The following is a 21,806-nucleotide window of genomic DNA, read 5'->3' as shown; positions in this document are numbered from 1 at the left end:
CAGCATGTGTGGCTATCACTGTGCATTTCACCGGGTGGAATTCATTGCTGAAGATTTATTAACCAAGAGATAGTTCATTTGCTATGGGGACATCATCATTTTCCATTGCTAAATGCCACACACTACCATGAAGCAATAATGTGGAAAGCACTCGTGCCACTGCTAACGTGCATCTTAATTTAATGTGCTTCTTTAGTTTAATGCGGCTGCCAGACTGGTGACTGGGAGCAGCTGCCAGGACCATATAACACCGGTCCTGAAAGATCTGCATTGACTCCCAGTACATTTCCAAGCCCTGTTCAAAGTGTTGATGCTGACCTTTAATGCCCCTAAACACTTTCGGTCCCGTAAACCTGAAGGAGTGTCTCCACCACTGTCATTCAGCCCAGAGGACCAGCTCTGAGGGCCTTTTGGGGGTTCCCTCACTGCAAGAAGTGAGGTTACAGGGAACCAGACAGAGGGCCTTCTTGGAAGTGGCACCCGCCCTGTGGAATGCCCTCCCTTCAGATGTCAAGGAAATAAACAACAATCTGACTTTTAGAAGACACCTGAATGCAGCCCTGTTTTGGATATTTTACAATTTGTTGTGAGTTGCCCAGAATACCTGGGGCAACCCAGTCAGATGCGTGGCATATTATTATTATTATTATTATTATTATTATTATTATTATTATTATTACTACTACTACTACTACCACTACCACTACCACTACTATTACTACTACATGACCAGCAACAACCAGGGTGCTCAAGTAACTTTTAAATCCTGTTCTAATCTTCACCTTACTTGGGATAGGTGTCTTGACTAAAATAGAGGCCCAAAGCATTGAAAACGACTGCTGTACGGTTTAACTTTTTTTTCTGGTAATACGTAGTGAGACGTGAGTGCTTAAGATTGCTAAAAGTAAAATCCTTTGCTTTTATCCATTGGGAAGCTTTTTATTTTCAGAAATCCTTGGTGCTACAGTAACTGCCTTCTGTTCTACTGTCGTTCTGCGGAGTTTTCCGTTTTCCCTTTCTGTTGTTCACAGTTTGCAGTGTCTGTGTCCTCACTCTTGGCAGCTTTGGTAAATTTTTGGTATAACATTCCTTCCCTTTAGAATCTGCAGTGTAGATATTTGTCCTTTTAGGGGATAAATGTGTAGGAACTATAACCGGGGGCTACTTTGGTAGAATGCGATAGAGCGGGCTATATACTGGTTATACTTAAGAATTCCAGAGCAAAGTTAGATTTCAAACCTAGAAATTCTGCTTTCCACCAGCACACCCTCTCGGCGTCTCCTTTTTATTTATGCATTTGTTTTCTAACGTTCATACCCCTCTTTTCTTCCTTCAGAGCCCAGGGTTCTTTATGTGAGTTTTCGCTAAAAGCAGCAAATGTCTTAAGTCAAAAAGGGGACCAGGAATTTGCATGGCCACAGAGCACTTAATAATAACCTGTAGCAAAACAGTTCAGTACATTTATGCTCTGCTGCAGTTCTTAAACAAATATCTACTCTTCATGGCTGTAAAGAAGTACCTGGTTACTAATACTGGCCTAGCTCACAGGGCTTTGCTAAGGATACTGTGAAAGTATCTGATAACCACTTTGAACACTCAACAGTAATAGGATTGAAGCTTGTTTGAAAAGTGATATTTAAAATTACATAATAGCAGTAATAAGGGACGCGGGTGGCGCTGTGGGTTAAACCACAGAGCCCAGGACTTGCCGATCAGAAGGTCGGCGGTTCGAATCCCCGCGACGGGGTGAGCTCCCGTTGCTCAGTCCCAGCTCCTGCCCACCTAGCAGTTCGAAAGCATGTCAAAGTGCAAGTAGATAAATAGGTACTGCTCTGGTGGGAAGGTAAACGGCGTTTCCATGCACTGCTCTGGTTCGCCAGAAGTGGCTTGGTCATGCTGGCCACATGACCCGGAAGCTGTACTTGGCTCCCTCAGCAAATAAAGCGAGATGAGCGCTGCAACCCCAGAGTCGGCCACGACTGGATCTAATGGTCAGGGGTCCCTTTACCTTTAAAAGCAGTAATAAAGCATTTTGGCAGCGCAGGTGGAGTACAGTTGTATGGGCTTCCCTCTACACATTCAACGAACCCATCACGTATGATTGGGAGAAGCATCGTAGCTGCAGGACACCCCCCCTTCACTGCATGCACATTATTGGGGTGTCTTCAGTCGGCCCTCTCCAAGCGATCAGGAACACGCCGCCTTTGAAGAATTCCCAGTCTTGTTGAAAGGGGAACGCATCTGCAAGCATAGGGATGCAATCCTATAGCAGACAGGTGAAAAATGGCCACATGGCAGGGGGAAACCTGCTCTCACCCCCAACCCATGAGCGTTCCAGAAGACCTGATAAAAGTGGAACAAACTTACTCCCAAAGTGTCCCACGTAGAGGGTATAGAGAGGTCCCCTTTTTGCAAATATGCCCACTTCGTATAATTTGGGCAGTCGCTCCAGGTGTGGTGCTCTGGTTACGACATGTGAAGCTTTGCGAGCACATAAAAAGGCAACCAGTTACTCCCAGTCTCCCGAAGCTGCTTGAACTGGGATCCAGTATGCGGAGCAACAGGGGCCTGTTGCCTAGTGCACTCTGCTTTCCCTACCTACCCAGTTTAAGGGTGTGCGACCATTTATTACTCTTCATTCGCATGCCATATAGACCTAGACCTGGAATCCTTAACTATAATCAGGTGAGAGTGCTCTAATTTCTGTCTTGTGGGGCTTGCTTTCTCTCGCTGCTGTATTGTTGCAGCTGTGTGTAGACTAGATGTAGATGACACAAAAGGTGTGTGCTGAGAGCCTAGCTTTTAGGGGAGGTGGTGGGGTTGAAATATGAATCCTGTTATCAGCTTCTCAACCATTCCAGCAGTGGCTTTCCTTCCCCGTTAGAAGAAGCTACACAGAACCAATGGAAAGAGAAATACTTGTCTCCGTGTAGTTTCATCAGTCATAGGTGACCACTCCCTGATTTTCCACCAACATTTCAGAGGTTGCTTTGCCATTCCTGGTGGGAAAATACCCCCTCTCCCCAGTGTGGGTACCCCCTCTCGATGTGAAAAAAGCCTACCATCTTGCAGAATATTATCAGAGAGCTTCTGGAGCATCTCTTCTGCTTTCCTTGGGGTTCGCTACTTGCAAAGAGGAGATTCGGTTCTCCTGCCATGCCTCTGTCTCATTGCTTCTGCTGGCGGTGCTTTGGCTTGGCTAAGGAAGGCTGACAGAAAGCCTCAAAACAGGAAACACCCACCAAGAAGAGAGCCCTGTACCTGACCTCGTTTCAGGGATTATGGGATCTGTGGCGTTTTTTGCGTCGCGACCTCCTAATTTCTCCTGCAAAGTTACCCTTCAGAAAGTGGCCGCTCTCCCACCGATCCTGAACAATTTCATTCTATCTGAACGCAAGAGACCGTTCCGGTGAAATGTTCTGGATTCCTGTGGGACAATGCTTGGAATTATTCGCAGGTATCATTCCATGTTGGGGGGGGGGGAGAGAGACAATGCTTCACGATGCTATACACATAGCTCACGGGACTCACTTGAATTATTATTAGTAAGAAATAACTCAGCCGCTATGTACACAGTGCTGTTTAGAGTAACATAAGCAAGGGGGGTTGGGGGGGGACATGGGTTGGTGCCCCAACGAGCTCACAGTTTAAACAACTACAGCAAGGGAAAAGGTGGGGTTGTAGCAAGTTTAACAAGGTGTGCTTGGTTCACATTCTTTTGTTGGGGATGAGGTCAAGTGCTGTGGTCTAAACCACTGAGCCTCTTGGGCTTGCCGATTGGAAGGTCAGCGGTTCATATCCCCCTGATGGGGTGAGCTCCCGTTGCTCTGTCCCAGCTTCTACCAACCTAGCAGTTCGAAAGCACGCCAGTGCAAGTAGATTAATAGGTACCACTGTGGTGGGAAGGTAAATGGCGTTTCCGTGCACTCTAGTTTCCGTCACGGTGTTCTGTTCCTCTAGAGGTGGTTTAGTCATGCTAGCCACATGACCCAGAAAGCTGTCTTTGGACAAACGCAGGGGTCCTTTACCTTTACAGTTTTGAGAAGAATTTCTAAGGCAGAAGTGGCACCTAGAAGTCATTCCTAGGTTCTTAACTGTTCTGGCTCATGGATAATTCTTTAGTAACACTTGTGGACAACACATACAACTGATGCCACATTTTAAGATACACCCACAAGGATAGCCCCAAAAGCCAGCATTTGGATACAGAATGCTGCATTGCTGGGTTTGCTTCCTTGACCCAAAGTTGGCCAGAGTTAGGAGGAGGGAGAAAGAGGAAGGACATTTTGCTTGCAGTTGTCAGATTAATGAGCATTTAGCTAGTGTACAATCGCCATTTAATTGACAAAAGGAGGGCGCAAGCCCGTTTTGAAAACGTGCAGAATGCTTTTCACGAATTAAGTGTTGTTTTCTGTTTGTATTTGATCAGAAAACGCACCAGAGCGCATTGCAAGTGCAGCAGAAAGCCGAGGCGATGTTGCAGGCGAATCACTACGACATGGACATGATCCGGGACTGCGCGGAGAAAGTGGCCTCTCATTGGCAGCAGCTGATGCTCAAGATGGAAGATCGGCTCAAACTTGTGAACGCCTCCGTGGCCTTTTACAAAACATCGGAGCAGGTAGAGGACAGTGGCTTGCTGAGCCAACGGTGTGGCTGCTGGTAAATGGTTTCAAGGGCTGGTTTCACAACAGATTGGTTTTAAAGCCCAAATTCACTCAGCTGAGGTTAATAAGGGAAACCAATTCCATTTTACAGACTTGGTTCATTTGCTTTTCTCTGTATGTTGCCATCCAGTATTACAATAACAATATCTGAAAATGGAAACACGTTCCTAGGTGTAACTTGAAAGTGAGCATGATCTGTGTGTATATATTTTTTGTATAAAACAAAACACACCATTTCCTGAATGAACTGGGTTTCAGGTAGTAGGTGTATAAGTTCTAAAGCCTGCTTTCTAGAAGTTTCTCTATCATTCTTCCTTTAACCTTGGTAGTTTATTGATTCCAGTTTAAATTAATCTGAGGCCAAAACTAGACATTAGTGAAGGTGAGAGGGTCCTGTTGCTGTCCCTGGAAGCAGAATCTCCATGCCTTGTTGTTGTTTAGTCATTTAGTTGTGTCCGACTCTTCATGACTCCATGGACCAGAGCACGCCAGGCACTTCTGTCTTCCACTGTCTCCCGCAGTTTGGTCAAACTCATGCTGGTAGCTTCGAGAACACTATCCAACCACCTCGTCCTCTGTTGTCCCCTTCTCCTTGTGCCCTCAACCTTTCCCAACATCAGGGTCTTTTCCAGGGAGTCTTCTCTTCTCATGAGGTGGCCAAAGTATTGGAGTCTCAGCTTCAGGATCTGTCCTTCCAGTGAGCATTCAGGGCTGATTTCCTTCAGAATGGATAGGTTTGATCTTCTTGCAGTCCATGGGACTCTCCCCCAGCACCATAATTTAAATGCCTTCTTCTTAGGCTTCTTAATTTTTCAAAGTGCGAGCCCTAAAAGTAATTGCAGCTTAGGAACAATTAAGCCGTGCCAGTGCTAAAGATGGGCTTGCTCACATTGCCAAGGGCTTGCTAATGACTGCTTTGTTCATTTGGCTTTAGCAGAATGGACCTGTGGTATTGCAGTAATCTCTGTTTGCAAACCACAGGTGAGGGAAGCTGGGAGTAGTCAAGAGACATAATGTTGACCCAGTGTTTGCATTGTGTGACTTCCGAGGAAGCTGTCAAATCAGGTTGTAGATGTGAAGTGAATGCCAGTCATTTCAGTCTTCTTCTTCTTCTTTGGCAATCACTCGTAGCTGAGTAAGATTGTCTTCCATGAACACGGTTTTAACAGTGAGTCCGTAAGTGACTGTGGAGGCCAATTCTGGATCCACACGTCCTTCCACAGTGGGGACTTAGGTTTCCAGGCGGGAGTTGATCATGGTGAGGGTTTGCCAAGCGTGCCTTCCTCTTAGCACGTTTCTCCCTTTCGTCCTGCATTTGAGCATCTTCAAAGCCCATTAAAAAATTGTCCAGTAGCACCTTAGAGAACAACTAAGTTTGTTCTGGGTATAAGATTTCATGTGCATGCACACTTCTTCAGATAACAGACTGTTAACGACTGCAGTTAGTCCTACAGGAAAAAGCAAGGGATAGTATGCAGATGACCAAAAAAACGTCAACAGGTTTACCATATCCATTGAGTCAATCACCCATCTCCTACCACCCTTCTGAGATAAACCCCACCCCACCCTCCCACTATATATAAGGGTCTGGTGACTTCTGTTTCAGTGTATCTGAAGAAGTGTGCATGCACACGAAAGCTTATACCCAGAACAAACTTAGTTGGTCTCTAAGGTGCCACTGGACATTTTTTTTAAAAAAAATTATTTATTTCGGCTGTGTCAGACCAGCACGTCTACCTACCTGAATCTAGATTCAAAGCCCATGACACCTTTGGTAAAGGCTGTTCTCCAACTGGAGCACTCGCAGGCCTGTGTTTCCCAGTTGTCGGTGCTTAGACTGCATTTTTTAAGATTTGCCTTGAGAGTCTTTAAACCTCTTTTGTTGACCACGAGCATTACGCTTTCCATTTTTTAAGTTCGGAATAGAGTACCGTATTTTTCGCTCTATAAGACGCACCAGACCACAAGACGCACCTAGTTTTTGGAGGAGGAAAACAAGAAAAAAAATATTCTGAATCTCAGAAGCCAGAACAGCAAGAGGGATCGCTGCGCAGTGAAAGCAGCAATCCCTCTTGCTGTTCTGGCTTCTGGGATAGCTGCGCAGCCTGCATTCGCTCCATAAGACGCACACACATTTCCCCTTACTTTTTAGAAGGAAAAAAGTCTTATACAGCAAAAAATACGGTAGTTGCTTTGGGAAAAGTTAATCAGGCATCCACACAACATGACCTTTCAGTATTGATGGGTTAGCCCTCATCCTGCAACAGAAACCCTTATTCTGTTTTGTCTTGTCTGTTGGCCAATAGGTATGCAGCGTACTGGAAAGCTTGGAGCAAGAGTACAAGCGAGAAGAAGACTGGTGCGGAGGAGCTGACAAACTGGGCCCCAACTCGGAAACAGACCATGTAACGCCTATGATAAGTAAACACCTTGAACAGAAGGAGGCATTCCTGAAGGTAACAAGGAGAAGTTCGTGTGCCTATGAACACTATATTTCAAGGCTGGGTTTTGCAACCGTGCATATAAAACGGGCAGACAAGATTGCCTAATCCATGGGTAGGCAAACTAGGGACCGGATCCGGCCCAATTGCCTTCTAAATTCGGCCTGCGGATGGTCCGGGAATCAGCATGTTTTTACATGAGTAGAATGTGTCCTTTTATTTAAAATGCATCTCTGGACCAGTGGTACGAAATACTATGGGAAACAGCCCTACTAGAAAAATTAACCAATAAACTGAAACTGACATGGGGACAAACAGAAGAAGACGCCTTTACCCTGGTATGGCTCCCCTTTATCCCATACACAGCCCAACAAGACAATGGCAATAATCCACCAACAGCATAGAAATCAATATGGCTAACCTGATCCAAAACACCCACCCACCCCATTCACACACGAAAACAAAGATCACGTCAGCCAATCACAAACAAACAACCATACCCTAGGCCAACCCCAACCTCTCTCACCACCAGAGAAACACAAATGAACAGCACGAGCAACGCTGACACCAAACCCTACATACATTAAGCAAAAAAAAAAAAAATGCATCTCTGGGTTATTTGTGGGGCATAGGAATTCGTTCATTTCCCCCCCAAAAAATATAGTCTGGCCCCCCCACAAGGTCTGAAGGACAGTGGACCAGTCTCCTGCTGAAAAAGTTTGCTGACCCCTGGATCATCCATTACGGAAGGATTGCCTAATTTGTGAAATTCTCTCCCCCTTTAGATAAGCTGTGCCCTTTTGTTTTATTTGCTTTTTGACACTGCCCCAAACCCATACTGTAAAGGGAATTGGGGTTGCTTGTGCGTAAAGGGTGCTGCAGCTCTAGACAGCGTTGCCTGGCTAAACCTTTCCCTGGCTGGACAGCCCTTTCTCCATGACTGTCTCAGTCACTGGCAGAATCCGTCAGTGGGCGTTTTCTGAACTTCTTCCAACATAAAAATTCCTTCACTCCAAGTCTCCGCCTAGCCTCTCTGCGCGGAAGTCTCCTGCGCAGAGTGGGCGTGCCCAACGGAGGTCCTGGGCTCTCCCTGCTGCTCTCTGTGGAAGAGTCTCGGAGCCCTCCCTCCGCAGTCTCCTCTTGCTTCCTGGTGTCCCTCCTATTTCCTTCCTCCAAGGAAGCTCTCTCTCTCTCCCTGCTGGTTCCTTCTCCTGCATCGTCAGGGAGCCTTACCTCCACCCTAGGCTCCGATGGCAGTTCCCTGACACATACCTTTCCACCTAGGCTTTTTGGTAGAGTTGTGCGAATGCACCACTCCCTACTAGTGACGATCTGCTGAGATCTGATTATTATATCTTTATCTTAATGTGTTTTAGCTGATGTTTTCCCATTTAATTTTTTTTATTGTATGGTCTTATGGTACTCTTAAGTTGTACCTACTGTACCCTATGTTGGTATTAGTGGCCCACATCCAACCTTAGTCATCCTTAGAGTAGTCCCATGGGAATCAATGGAGTTGACTAACTTGGGTCCATCATCCTAAAGGGAAGGTGCTACACAGCGTGGAATCCTGTTTGTGCTTGTGGAAAGGTTTTTGATCCTGCTTCCTCCTAAAGAAGAAAAGGAAAGGTGGTTTTTGTGTCTTTCTCCCTCTCTGTGCAGCCCTCAAAACCCCTGAAAATCTGCTATATTTTGTTGGGGGACCCTCCAGAGGAGGCAGCAGGGGGAAGGGAAAAATAGCAAAAAATCACCTCCCCTTCCTCTGCCATTAGCAGCAGGTGTCCATTGAATCAAAAGCCCATCTATCAACTTAAGAGCACCAATTGGATCCTCCTAAAGGTAAAGGTACCCCTGCCCGTACGGGCCAGTCTTGCCAGACTCTAGGGTTGTGCGCTCATCTCACTCTATAGGCCGGGAGTCAGCGCTGTCCACAGACACTTCCGGGTCACGTGGCCAGCGTGACAAGCTGCATCTGGCGAGCCAGCGCAGCACACGGAACGCTGCTTACCTTCCCGCTGGTAAGCGGTCCCTATTTATCTACTTGCACCCGGGGTGCTTTCGAACTGCTAGGTTGGCAGGCGCTGGGACCGAATGACAGGAGCGCACCCCGCCGCGGGGATTCGAACCGCCGACCATGCGATCGGCAAGTCCTAGGCGCTGAGATTTTACCCACAGCGCCACCCGCATCCTTCTACCTAATATAAAATTCAAAAGTGGGTCTCTGGTGTGGCAAAGTTGAAGCCAGCGGCTGTCAATCCGTTCTACTCTTTCTGCAGAGAAAAGGGGCAAGGAAAGATGGACTGGAAAGCTAACGGGCGGGTTCAGGATATAGAAGAAGGTTTGCGGCTTCTCAAAATAGCAAATAAAAGCTGTCAAACACAGTGCAGTTAGTTAATTGGAGCAGAAGGCCGAAGAAGCGAGGAAGCACAAGGACATCAATCTGCTTGATTGCCCATTTAATATTGAAGCAAGCTCGTTTTTTGCCATTTCTGGCGGCGCTAAAAATAAAGCAAAGCTTACAAGTTACCTTGCGAAAACAGCAGAGTCTTGCGGCAGTTTTCAAAATTAATAGGTTTAATTGTGGTATAAGCTTTTGTGGACGAGAGTCCACTTTGCCCATGAATGTTGTTGAATGAATAAGAACTCTCAGGCCAATGTATAAAGGGCTTAACATAGTGACTTGACCGGATCGGGGGCTTCCAGCTGTCACCTCTGCTATCACTTTTCCATTTTTTACTAGTAATCTGTGTTCAGATCTCTTAGAGAGAAAGGCTGCAGCTGTTAAGGCGAGTGTGTGTTCTGTAGTGTAAACTGATTGCTACTTTGTCCATTTAGGTCAAGGTGACCAGAAAGTGGACCTCAGTTGGTACCATGCATGAAATGCAAAATGCTCCCCTTTATTTCTATTGGCTTTTCAGCCGCTACTAAACATGGTTACTCAGAAGTGAACCTCACTTGAGTCCCTAAATCTACATTTAGGGCTGCAGCCTTTATTATATCAGTGGGCACCTCTGTCTTCTGCCTCTGATATTCAGTTAGTCTCCTTGATTAGTAGCTTCAAGAGATTTCAACAGAACTGAGTGCTGCTTGGGTTTTTTTTTATGTTAGAGCTTGTTTTATTCTTTGGCCTGCTACCCGAAGAACTCCAAATCTCCAAAACGAACGCTCTTGCTCTTTAGAAGCTGGTATAATTAAGAGATTTTTGCACTTATGTCCTTGTCTGCTGGTGCCTGCACAGTGATCGTGCTCCTAGTTTATAATCTGCAGATTATGAGTCCTAGCAAATAATGTAATAATTGAGGGCAGCTGGTCACATCAAGCAACTATTTCCCTATTAGTGTTTAAGAGCAAAACACAGCATGGAAATGCTGTGAAAGGATTTACTTCTGTTCCTGAATCCTGAGTGTTGGCAGCCTGCTTAAGGAAGAGAGAGCTTAACCACAGTCTCATGTCTGGATGCTGCACTAAACCAGACCTTGTTTTGGCTGCCACGGCATGCTAAAAGACTCCAATTACTGAGGTCCTCAGATGGGACGCTTCTAGTGGTTATCCACACCCCTGAGGTCCCTTTGGTCATCACTACGGACCAAGCCTTTAGTGTGGCAGACCCTGCCCCGTGGAACTCCCTGCCACAGTACAGATTCAACAGGAAGCATCCCTCCCTTCTTTCAGACAACTTTTTGTTGAAGCACCTTACAAACATGCATTTTTTCCTTTTCTTTTAACCTATCAGTATTTATTGATGTATTTAATGATGCCTTAATGGCCATTTGGCTCACTTTATTTATACACGTTGCATCCGGTCTTGCTATATATATTTTTGTATGAAAGTGCAAATTATAAGTTTGCAAATAAATAAAAGGACTTGGGGGAGGGGGGGAGAGTAAAACTGGTGTAATCTCTTCCTTAGGAACCAGTGTGCTCACACTAAGCTATGTTTCTTGGCTCAGCATTATGTCTGAACATGGCCCATGTAAAAATATGACCAGCGACTGTCCTATAAACTTAACTAAACTGCTTTCCCCCCTCTCTAAACCACTGTGATGATGTTTTCCTTGATCAAAAAATAGCTTGACAGTTGATGCCCTGCAGCCACACTCTGGAAACAGTCCTAGCGTGTGGTACTAGGAGAACTGAGGTTGGGGAACAAGAATCCCACTTGCCAGGCATGGAACATCCATGGAAGAACATGGCACAGAGGAATTGAGCCTTCCTACTTGCTCATAGAAGGGACGCAGGTGGCGCTGTGGGTTAAACCACAGAGCCTAGGACTTGCCGATCAGAAGGTCGGCGGTTCGAATCCCCACAACGGGGTGAGCTCCCGTTGTTTGGTCCCAGCTCCTGCCAACCTAGCAGTTCGAAAGCACGTCAAAGTGCAAGTAGATAAATAGGTACCGCTCCGGCGGGAAGGTAAACGGCATTTCCGTGCACTGCTCTGGTTCGCCAGAAGCGGCTTAGTCATGCTGGCCACATGACCCGGAAGCTGTATGCCAGCTCCCTCGGCCAATAAAGCGAGATGAGCGCCGCAACCCCAGAGTCGGCCACGACTGGACCTTATGGTCAGGGGTCCCTTTACCTTACTTACTCATAGAGAAGCATCTGTGTTGTGCAGCCCAAGAGGAATGGACCAAATTTGCTTTGTTTGTTCAAGCCGTTGCATGCGGGCTGTAGCGGAATTTGAATCTCCACTTGTAGTGCCTAAAATGACAAGCTCAGTTAGCATAACCTTGCGCATGCCTGCGCTGATGTGTCTGTCTGTGGTCTCTTCCAGGCTTGCACGCTGGCTCGACGAAATGCTGATGTCTTCCTGAAATACCTGCACAGGAATAGCGTCAACATGCCAGGGATGGTGACTCACATCAAGGCCCCTGAACAGCAGGTGAAAAGTAAGCATGCATGACTGGCTGGCTACCTGTCGATCTTAATAGAGTTCAACCATTCCGTTGGTAAGGCGGTGATACGGTTCTGGTTTATGCGGGTGGTACCCACGACACACACACAGAACAAGGGTGCAAATCAGCTGTGCATCAGCTGCCCTTGTTTACTTGAACATCTCAAGCCATCCCTATTCGCTTAGAACTTAAGACCCCCTCCTTAGAGATTCTGATGTGGAGACATGCCTTTAATTACTGGCTGTCCCTTTGGCATAAATTGCCCAATTACCATCTTATTCAGTGCCTTTGGAGAGATGAATTTACCAGCCCATGGGCAACAAAAATCCATGCCAAACTGTTGTCTTATGGAATCTCGCCTTCCGATATACTAAATTTAGATCTAATTACAGCAAAAAAGGTCATCAAACAAAGATTGGAGGAGGTTGATTTGCAACAAAATCTTACTACAGGTGGAGGTACATGTTCCCCGATAAATCAGGGCATTACATTTATGTCCCAGATACCTCGATATCTGTCTACCTTATCGGTTGCGTCGCATAGATTCGCTTTTGTTAGAGCCAGATTTAATGTGTTCCCCTCAAATGTGCTGAGCAATAGATTTTCTAACGGTAAAACCTCTGTTTTATGCGCATGTGACAACAAATCAATAGAATCCCTTTATCATATCTTGTTTAATTGTCCTTTATATATTGTTCCCCGATCAAGGATTCTGAGTTCAATCATTTTGGAAACTGTTGCTAAACCACCTGAATTACATCTAGCCTATCTACTCCAGGACATTGACTCTTATAGAACATTACAGGTTGCCAGATTCCTGAATTCAGTTCTTTCATATAAAAGACTTCATGGAATGCTGCATGACTATTAAAATCTAGTAAACTCTATCCACCATCTTTATATTCAAGGCCACAATATGGTACATCTAGAGATTGTATGTAACGTGAAGGAGATTATGCGTTGAAATATTTTAGTTGATATTTTAGAATGTAAAATGCTATTTTATTTATTGATTGGTTTTACCTTGTGGGCTTATAGCCGAATAAAGTATTATCTATCTATCTATCTATCTATCTATCTATCTATCTATCTCAAGCCATGCTAAGGGCAATAAGGAACTCCTGGCTGTGGTTGTCACCATGTAAAAAATAAGGTAGTTTTTTGGGGGGGAAGCACAGCAGTGGAAGTTGTGGTATTTTTTGCAACTTGAGATAATGTATTAATAACAAATGACCACAGTGCCAAACATTTAAGCATGTTTCCTCTGTTTGTGTGTAAATTACACACTTACGTGTGAAACAGAGTTTCTTTCCCCCCCTCTTTTTGAATAAATTTTATCAGGTTTTATAAAGAGAGATACAAAGATGATAATCAAATATCTTTTTTGTCCAGGCTAAAACTTTAGATCAGTGGTTCCCAACTTCTTTTTGGCCATGCATCTCTAAAATCCTGGTTATTCAAAAAGTGAACTCCTATTCACATGGAGGAAGCCTAAAAGGCCATTCACTGTTAATAACTCATTCTCGAATTGCCTCCCTTAAAAATCAAATTGCTCCCCTGGTTGGGAACCATGGATCTAGATAAAATGAAAACATCGATCAGGGGAGGAAGAGAAGAGGAAAAATAGAGAGAACAAAAAAGGAATAGAGAGAGAGAGATAGCATTAAGAGAGAGGGAGAGGTTAAAAAACTAAGAAACTTCCAATTAATTGCCTGTCAGCTATATATATATAAATACACAGAGTTTCTAAATATTTCATGTAAATAAAATATTCCACAAACCCGGCAGCACATTTATTTATTGCAAACTGCTAAATAAAACAAAATAACAGCCGTAACAGAGACATTAACACAGAGAAAATTTGCTACTTGGCGGATATCCACTACGTGGAATACCACAGACTATTTACTGCGGCTAGGCTGAATGTTCTTGACTCGGTGGTTCTGAAGGGAAGATATGGAGGAGTCCCATATGACCAGAGATTATGCCACTGTGCATTGGGTGAGGTAGAATCCACAGAGTACATTTTACTGAGCTGTCCCTTTTACAACGATTTAAGACAGTACCTTATAACTCCACACTTACCCCAGCTCAGTTCCCGACAAAGAGGATAGCAGACAGCATATCTGCTAAATAAGTCTTCTGGGAAAACAACTTTGTCAGTGGCTAAATTCCTTTTCCTGGGACTCAAGTGTCGGAAACGTATAACTGATTGCTTTGATGTGGGTTATCTGTGAGAGGTCTAGTACTGTGGCCCTACCTTATCTATGTACCCCTATGATGTTATAGTTTATAATTATTGTGTAATGTTTTATTTCGGACTATCGGTCGAATAAAGGAAATTGATTGATTGATTGAACACAGAGAAAATCAAGGCCTATCCTTAAAATAAGCAGGAATCAGAATGCACAAAAATAATGAAATCAGTGTCCTATGTAGTGCTTACAGCTTTTTAAAGTCTTCCATGAAGTTAGTTGGTGGTTGCATTTTAAAGACCTGCACAGCTTGGCCGACGTTGGTCCCCAATAGAACATCTGTTCCTACAGCAGCCTGACATACACCTGTTTTCAAAGTCCCTCCTCTGAGTGGCCACACCATTGGAGGTGAGACAGGTGATGACTGGGGAGAGAGCTTTTTCAGTTGTGGGGTCCCATTACTAGAACTCCCCAGGTGAGCTTGCCTGGCACCTGTGTTAGTAACTTTTTAAGTGCATGGTGAAGAATTTTTATTGCCTGCTCCCCGGCCAGACTTTTAACACCTGTTTGTTTGTTTTTTATTTAAGTGATTGCTGGCTCTGTTTTTAATGCTTTTTCTGCCCTCTGTTTTATTGACTGTTCCTTTAAATAAAAAAAGATAGTTGTAAATTGAAGGGTGTTACAGAAATACCTTAAATGAATAAATAGACAAATTAATGTGTTTGTAAACAGCAAGCTGAGGATCAGTTATGAGTATGGTGAACACTTTGGAGTGCAAAAATAAATTGCAGATCTCAGTGAGGAGCTGAAATGGCAACACCTTGCTTCATTTATTTAATTTTATGTGTATATACATAGCTTTGTATTTTTTTTCATGCTGTTCTGCTGATCTGCCATCATTTCTGGGACACTCAGTGGCCGCCTTTGGATGATCGTATCTCCATTTAATAAGCCAAGATACGAATGGATCTAGTATCTGTGCACTTCTCCCTTTGTGCAAGCAAATGAACACGCCAGGAAGTCTTCAGTTAACACTATTTTCTCATTAGGTCTGAACTGGGACGCTGCAGCCAGTGGTTTCAGAACAAGCCAGGATATGAATCCAACTCTAAACTATGATTTCATATCCTGGCTTGTTCTGAAACTGTTAGCCTTACGTTCCTAGTTTGGATGCAGTGGAACACATCGGTTAAAGATAGGAAGATTTGCTGACTTGTTGGTTCACTCACATAAGAGGAGGTGGATGTGTGCAAGGGTACTAAGCTTGTTCATATCGCAGCTTATTAAGCAATATATGATAATCCAAACACAGTTTGATACCCTGATATCCCGAAAATTCAAGCAGGCAGCACTAGGTGTAGACGTTATCGCTTGTGAGAGTTGCTTCATGCATTGACCGCTTGCCATAACAACATAATAGCCATATTTAAATGTAAGGCACAGATACACCAGGCACTTTAAGGATGTGGGTGGTGCTGTGGTCTAAACCACTGAGCCTCTTGGGTCAGCAGTTCGAATCTGCATGACGGAGTGAGCTCCCATAGCTCTGTCCCAGTTCCTGCCAACCTAACAGGTCAAAAGCACACCAGCGCGAGTAGATAAATAGGCACCACTACGGTGGGAAGGTAAACAGCGTTTCCGTGCACTCTGGAATTTGACCTGGTGTCCCGTTGTGCTAAAAGCAGCTTAGTCATGCTGGCCACATAACCCGGAGAGCTGTCTGCGCACAAACGCCAGCTCCCTCGGCCTGAAAGTGGAGATGAGTGCCGTACCCCAAAGTCAAATTCGACTGGACTCAACCGTCTAGGAGTCCTTTACCTTTACCCTTTACACCAGACACAGGAGATTCAACCTTTCTACAGACAAAGAATCCCTAATTTGTATTACAAGAGCAACATGTGAGATTTAATGAAACTTATTTTTCAGTCTGCCGCTTGTTTTCAACTACTGCTGATGTATGCCCAACTTATATTCTTATGCTCATTTGAGTTACCTCAACAGCTTGCCAGATATATCAGTTCCTTAGGCCTTTGCTTTTTGCTCAGTGCACCAATTGATTTGGCCTCTTTATGATCCGGCAGATATCCTGAACGAGCTCTTCCAGAGGGAAAACCGTGTCCTACACTACTGGACAATGAGGAAAAGACGCCTTGACCAGTGTCAGCAGTATGTGGTCTTCGAAAGGAGCGCCAAACAGGTCAGGGCCTGTATTTTAAGCAGCCTTTTCTTCCTGACGCTGTTGGATTGGAATGCCCATGTTTGTTTGCAGCCCTTCTCTCAACAGGCAGCCCAGAAGCGAGTCGCATCACGTCTCGCTGATTTGTATAGCCTGTGCTAAAAAAATGCCCTCTTGTCCCTTTTCTCCGTTGTGGCAATGCTGAATTTACTTGCGAGTGTGTCGGCACTCTAACCTCTGGTCCTTTTGCGCCACAAGGAGTTTCAATCAGCACGATGCTGCTTGCGAGGAGGCCATAGTGTGCGAAGTGCTGAATGTGCTAATAAATCCCTAAGGATAAATGACTTGGGACGCGGGTGGCGCTGTGGGTTAAACCACAGAGCCTAGAGCTTGCCGATCAGAAGGTCGGCGGTTCGAATCCCCGCGACGGGGTGAGCTCCCGTTGCTCAGTCCCAGCTCCTGCCCACCTAGCAGTTCGAAAGCACGTCAAAGTGCAAGTAGATAAATAGGTACCACTCCAGTGGGAAGGTAAACGGTGTTTCCATGCACTGCTCTGGTTCACCAGAAGCGGCTTAGTCATGCTGGCCACATGACCCGGAAGCTGTACGCCGGCTCCCTCGGCCAATAAAGCGAGATGAGCGCCGCAACCCCAGAGTCGGTCACAACTGGACCTAATGGTGAGGGGTCCCTTTACCTTTATAAATGACTTGCTTTTAAACTTCAGTAGGTTGTATGCTGGTGGCCCACTAGCAGAAAGTTGGAAACACATAACTGGGATCTAGAGGGCCAGGCACAATCTTCTGCTTTGCAGCCTCAGAGGTTTTCAGGTCCTGCATTCCCTACGCATCTCCCGAAAAGCCGCTTGTGAGGGACCCGCTAGCATCTTTTGCAGCAGCAGGGTATGTAGACTGCCAGCGGCGCTCAAGCTGGAGTTGGCTCTTGTTCGCCCTAATTGGCTGTGTTTACTACAGCTGCTGAGGCATGGCTGGAAGGATCCAGTGGGCTGGCTCTGGAGATAGCACAAGTAGGGAAGGAGATTCAGGGACCAAGCAGCCTCTTACAGGAACCTTCCTTGACCCAGCTGCAAGATTTTATGAGCCATATACTATAGTAGCAATAACAATAATAATTTATTATTTATACCCCGCCCATCTGTGTGAGTTTCCCCAGCCACTCTGGGTGGCTTCCAATCAAGTGTTAAAAACAATACAGCATTAAATATTAAAAACTTCCCTAAGCAGGGCTGCCTTCAGATGTCTTTTAAAGAGAAGATAGCTGCTTATTTCCTTCACATCTGAAGGGAGGGCGTTCCACAGGGCGGGCGCCACTACCGAGAAGGCCCTCTGGCTGGTTCCCTGTAACCTCACTTCTCGCAATGAGGGAACCGCCAGAAGGCCCTCGGCGCTGGATCTCAGTGTCCGGGCTGAACGATGGGGGTGGAGACACTCCTTCAGGTATACAGGTATACAACAGAGAAAGGAAAAAGCGAAGGGCAAAGAAAGAGCGAGTATGTACCGGTGCAATAGAAAATATGGCCCATTCAATTGGGTAGTTCTATGGGGATAGAATTTTGTATGTTGGAATTCACCAGCTAGAGTTTTTCTCAGAGTGCAGGTTCCTAGTAACTTTATTTATCACAATCTAGCTTTTACGAAGTTTTCTAGGAAGCCTGTTAGTTGGGAGTATTCATTTGTGGGTGGGTGGGGGGTAGGGGTGGTAAAGACACAAAGATGGGATGAAAAAGTGTACAGTAACCCAGATTGTCTTTTATATATTTTAATATTGTACAGTGCAGTCACGGCAAAGAAAAAGAATGTAGCATTATGGTGTCATTTTACATGGTCTTAAAACACTGGCAGTCCGTATAGATTCTCCATGGACAGTTTGGGGAGGCTGGTGGGAGAGCTTTCCTTTCTTTTCCCCTTACATATGAAAAAAAAAGGTTTCGTCAAATGTATTTTCCTTTATAACCCCATTTGCCACTCTTCTAAGCCCAGTTAGTTTCTTTTCTTTTTTTTCTTTCTAGACATCTTTATTGAAAGTTCAAAAAAGTACATAATTATATTATATGTGCGCTTAACATGGTGAGACGTAAATAAAAGAGGAAAAAAGAAACAGCACCCATGTATAAGGGAAAATAAAGGGGGGAGGGGGAACAACCCAAAACTGTATACTTTGCAGTATACTCTGTAGCTAGTGGCACATTTTAACAGTGGCTTAATAGGGTTGTATCCAGCACTGCACAATTCCATCCATGCAACAGAACGTCCCCCTTCTCTCCCCTGCAGCTTCCCACACACCCTCCAAATCTGGTCCAGAGTTTTTCGGGGAACCCTGTAGAGCAGATTTTGGGAGCATGCGAGGAGAGGAGGGAAAGAGGAAGTCCTGTTGCATCCAACCCAATGAATCATTCTTCCCCCTCTCCAAAAGAACTCTAAAATTGTGTTTTTGTTGGGGTGCTAGGAGTAAAGATGTAAAGATGGCCATTGCCAGCACAATGGTAAAAGAGGGTTGAAAACCATTTCTCTCAAATTTGGTTGAAATGGATTCAGACATGTGATTTAAATGTAATGTAACATATTTCTAAAATGAATGGATTTAATACAGCTGTAGGAACTCATTCCAATACTATAGAAAACAAGCTTTCAATTAAATATAATAAGACCAAAATAACTAAATACACAGAAAAATGGTGGGAGGTCAAGCTTTTTCCGGGCAATATCAGCGGGGATTGGTGGGGCAGGTTTCAGTAAGTTTTGTTTCAAATGAGCTACGGATCTCTGCAGATTTTCTCATCTTTCTGATCTCTTGGAAAATAAGCTATTCTTTATTGAACTGCTGGTCCAAAAGCTGCTGTTCTATTCTCAGCAAAGTCCCGCTGTTTCATTTTTGTAAAATTATGTGTTTGAACATTGATGCTCTCAACAACCAAACTTCTTTGATGGTTGTATTCAGCTCAGTTTAGCTGGTAGATATTCTAGTGTATAATTTTTGGTAGCTGGTATGGAGCTTCAATTGCAGTGTAAAAAGTCCCCTGACGCCTAACATCTCTTTATATAATTCTCCAGAACATTGTATTCTGCCTGTCGCATCTCAAGTATTTCTGACCTGGAACTAGCTGTGCTTTGTGCATTTTTTAAGTGCTGATGTAGTTTCATCCTTGAAAAATGTTAAAACAGAGCAATCATAAGTCTTTTTTACTCAGAAGTAAGTCCCACTCAGTTCGATGGGAACTACTTCTCAGGGACACTGGTGGTGCTGTGATCTAAACCACTGAGCCTCTTGGGCTTGCCAATCGGAAGGTCTATACATGACCGCTCCTTGATTTTCCACCAACATTTCAGAGGTTGCCTTGCCATTCCTGGTGGGAAAACATCCCCTCTCCCCAGTGCGGTACCCCCTTTCTATGTGAACAAAGCCTACCATCTTGAACAATATTATCAGAGAGCTTCTGGAGCATCTTTTCTGCTTCCCTTGGGGTCCGCTACTTGCAAAGAGGAGATTCGGTTCTCCTTCCATGCCTCTGTCTCGTTGCTTCTGCTGGCGGTGCTTTGGCTTGGCTAAGGAAGGCTGACAGAAAGCCTCAAAACAGGAAACGCCCACCAAGAAGAGAGCCCTATAACTAACCTCATTTCAGGAATTCGGAGATCTGTGCCAATTTTTGCGTCGCGACCTCCTAATTTCTCCTGCAAAGTTACGCTTCAGAAAGTGGCCGCTCTCCCACTGATCCTGAACTATTTCATTCTATCTGAACGCAAGAGACCATTCCGGTGAAATGTTCCGGATTCCTGTGGGACAATGCTTGGAACTATTTGCAGGTATCATTCCATGTGGGAATGTTATACACATAGCTCAAGGGAGTCACATGAATTATTATTGGTAAGAAATAACTCAGCCACTATGTACACAGTGCTGTTTAGAGTAACATAAGCAGTGGGGCTTGGGGGGAACATGGGCTGGTGCCCCAACAAGCTCACAGTTTAAACCACTACAAGGCAAGCTTGGTTCACATTCTTTTGTTGGGGATGAGGTCAAGTGCTGTGGTCTAAATCACTGAGCCTCTTGGGCTTGCCGATCGGAAGGTCAGCGGTTCATATCCCCGTGATGGGGTGAGCTCCCATTGCTCTGTCCCAGCTTCTGCCAATCTAGCAGTTCGAAAGCGTACCAGTGCAAGTAGATTAATAGGTACCACTGTGGTGGGAAGGTAAACGGCGTTTCCGTGCACTCTGGCTTCCGTCACGGTGTCTCGTTGCACTAGAAGCGGTTTAGTCATGCTGGCCACATGACCCAGAAAGCTGTCTGTGGAAAAATGCCGGCTCCCTCGGCCTGAAAGAAAGATGAGCACCACACCCCATAGTCACCTTTGACTGGACTGAAGCATCCACCCTTTACCTTTTACCTTACTTTCCAGAAAGACTTGTGTCCAGTTGGTGCCCTTGCAGTTACAATGGGCTTTTCATAGAATTGCAGAGTTGGAAGGGACCTGCAATGCAGGAAACTTTTGCCCTATGTGGTCCTCCAACCCCCGATCCTGAGATTACGTACCATCTGGTACGTAGGCTGAGACCCTATCTGCCTGCGGACTGTCTCGCCAGAGTGGTACATGCTCTGGTTATCTCCCGCTTGGACTACTGCAATGCGCTCTACGTGGGGCTACCTTTGAAGGTGACCCGGAAACTACAACTAAGCTAGAATGCGGCAGCTAGACTGGTGACTGGGAGCGGCCGCCGAGACCATATAACACCGGTCTTGAAAGACCTACATTGGCTCCCAGTACGTTTCCGAGCACAATTCAATGTGTTGGTGCTGACCTTTAAAGCCCTAAACGGCCTCAGTCCAGTATATCTGAAGGAGCGTCTCCTCCCCCATCGTTCCGCCCGGACACTGAGGTCCAGCACCGAGGGCCTTCTGGCGGTTCACTGCGAGAAGCCAAGTTACAGGGAACCAGGCAGAGGGCCTTCTCGGTAGTGGCGCCCGCCCTGTGGAACGCCCTCCCATCAGATGTCAAAGCGATAAACATCTACCTGACATTCAGAAGACATTTGAAGGCAGCCCTGTTCAGGGAAGTTTTTAACGTGTGACATTTTAGTGTATCTTTCATCTTTGTTGGAAGCCGCTCAGAGTGGCTGGGGAAACCCAGCCAGATGGGCGGGGTACAAATAATAAATTATTATTATTATTATTATTAAGAGTCTCATTCCGTACCGACTGTTCTGTCCCAGATACGGTCTTCACAATATTTAAGCAGTAGTATATTTGCATGGCGAAGAAGGAATCTCTGAATTGTAGAAACCAATGGCTACGTCTCCCCGCCACTTGACTCCAGGCCTTGATGTTCCAAGGATCGTTCACAGGTTCTAATCTGTTTCTCTCTTTGCAATTTGTGGTTTGTGCCATCAAAGGCTGCCGGAAACCTTTGAGCAAGTATCTCTATT

The 21,806-nt window shown here is 45.2% G+C and overlaps 1 protein-coding gene and 1 long non-coding RNA gene across 7 annotated transcripts in view; one reads left to right on the top strand and one right to left on the bottom strand.

Annotated features, from left to right (window-relative positions):
* Positions 1 to 21,806, top strand: part of TRIO (trio Rho guanine nucleotide exchange factor) — a 274,403-nt gene that overhangs the window by 145,488 nt on the left and 107,109 nt on the right. For all 6 annotated transcript variants that reach the window (XM_053397146.1, XM_053397145.1, XM_053397147.1 and 3 more), the window contains exons 17-20: positions 4,430 to 4,621; positions 6,974 to 7,123; positions 11,880 to 11,994; positions 16,277 to 16,392. In XM_053397146.1, the coding sequence (XP_053253121.1) occupies positions 4,430 to 4,621; positions 6,974 to 7,123; positions 11,880 to 11,994; positions 16,277 to 16,392 (573 nt within the window). The remainder of the gene's footprint in view (positions 1 to 4,429; positions 4,622 to 6,973; positions 7,124 to 11,879; positions 11,995 to 16,276; positions 16,393 to 21,806) is intronic.
* On the bottom strand, positions 720 to 20,120 carry LOC128417917 (uncharacterized). Its single transcript, XR_008331608.1, has 3 exons — positions 19,999 to 20,120; positions 3,267 to 3,427; positions 720 to 1,123 (listed from the first exon to the last, which is right to left on the bottom strand). It is a non-coding gene; the product is annotated as an uncharacterized LOC128417917 (long non-coding RNA).

This window comes from Podarcis raffonei, chromosome 7 (assembly GCF_027172205.1).
Source record: "Podarcis raffonei isolate rPodRaf1 chromosome 7, rPodRaf1.pri, whole genome shotgun sequence".
In the NCBI taxonomy this organism is placed as follows: domain Eukaryota; kingdom Metazoa; phylum Chordata; class Lepidosauria; order Squamata; family Lacertidae; genus Podarcis; species Podarcis raffonei.
The sequence above is the reverse complement of the archived record's forward strand: the minus strand, read 5'-3'. Positions and strand labels throughout refer to the sequence as shown.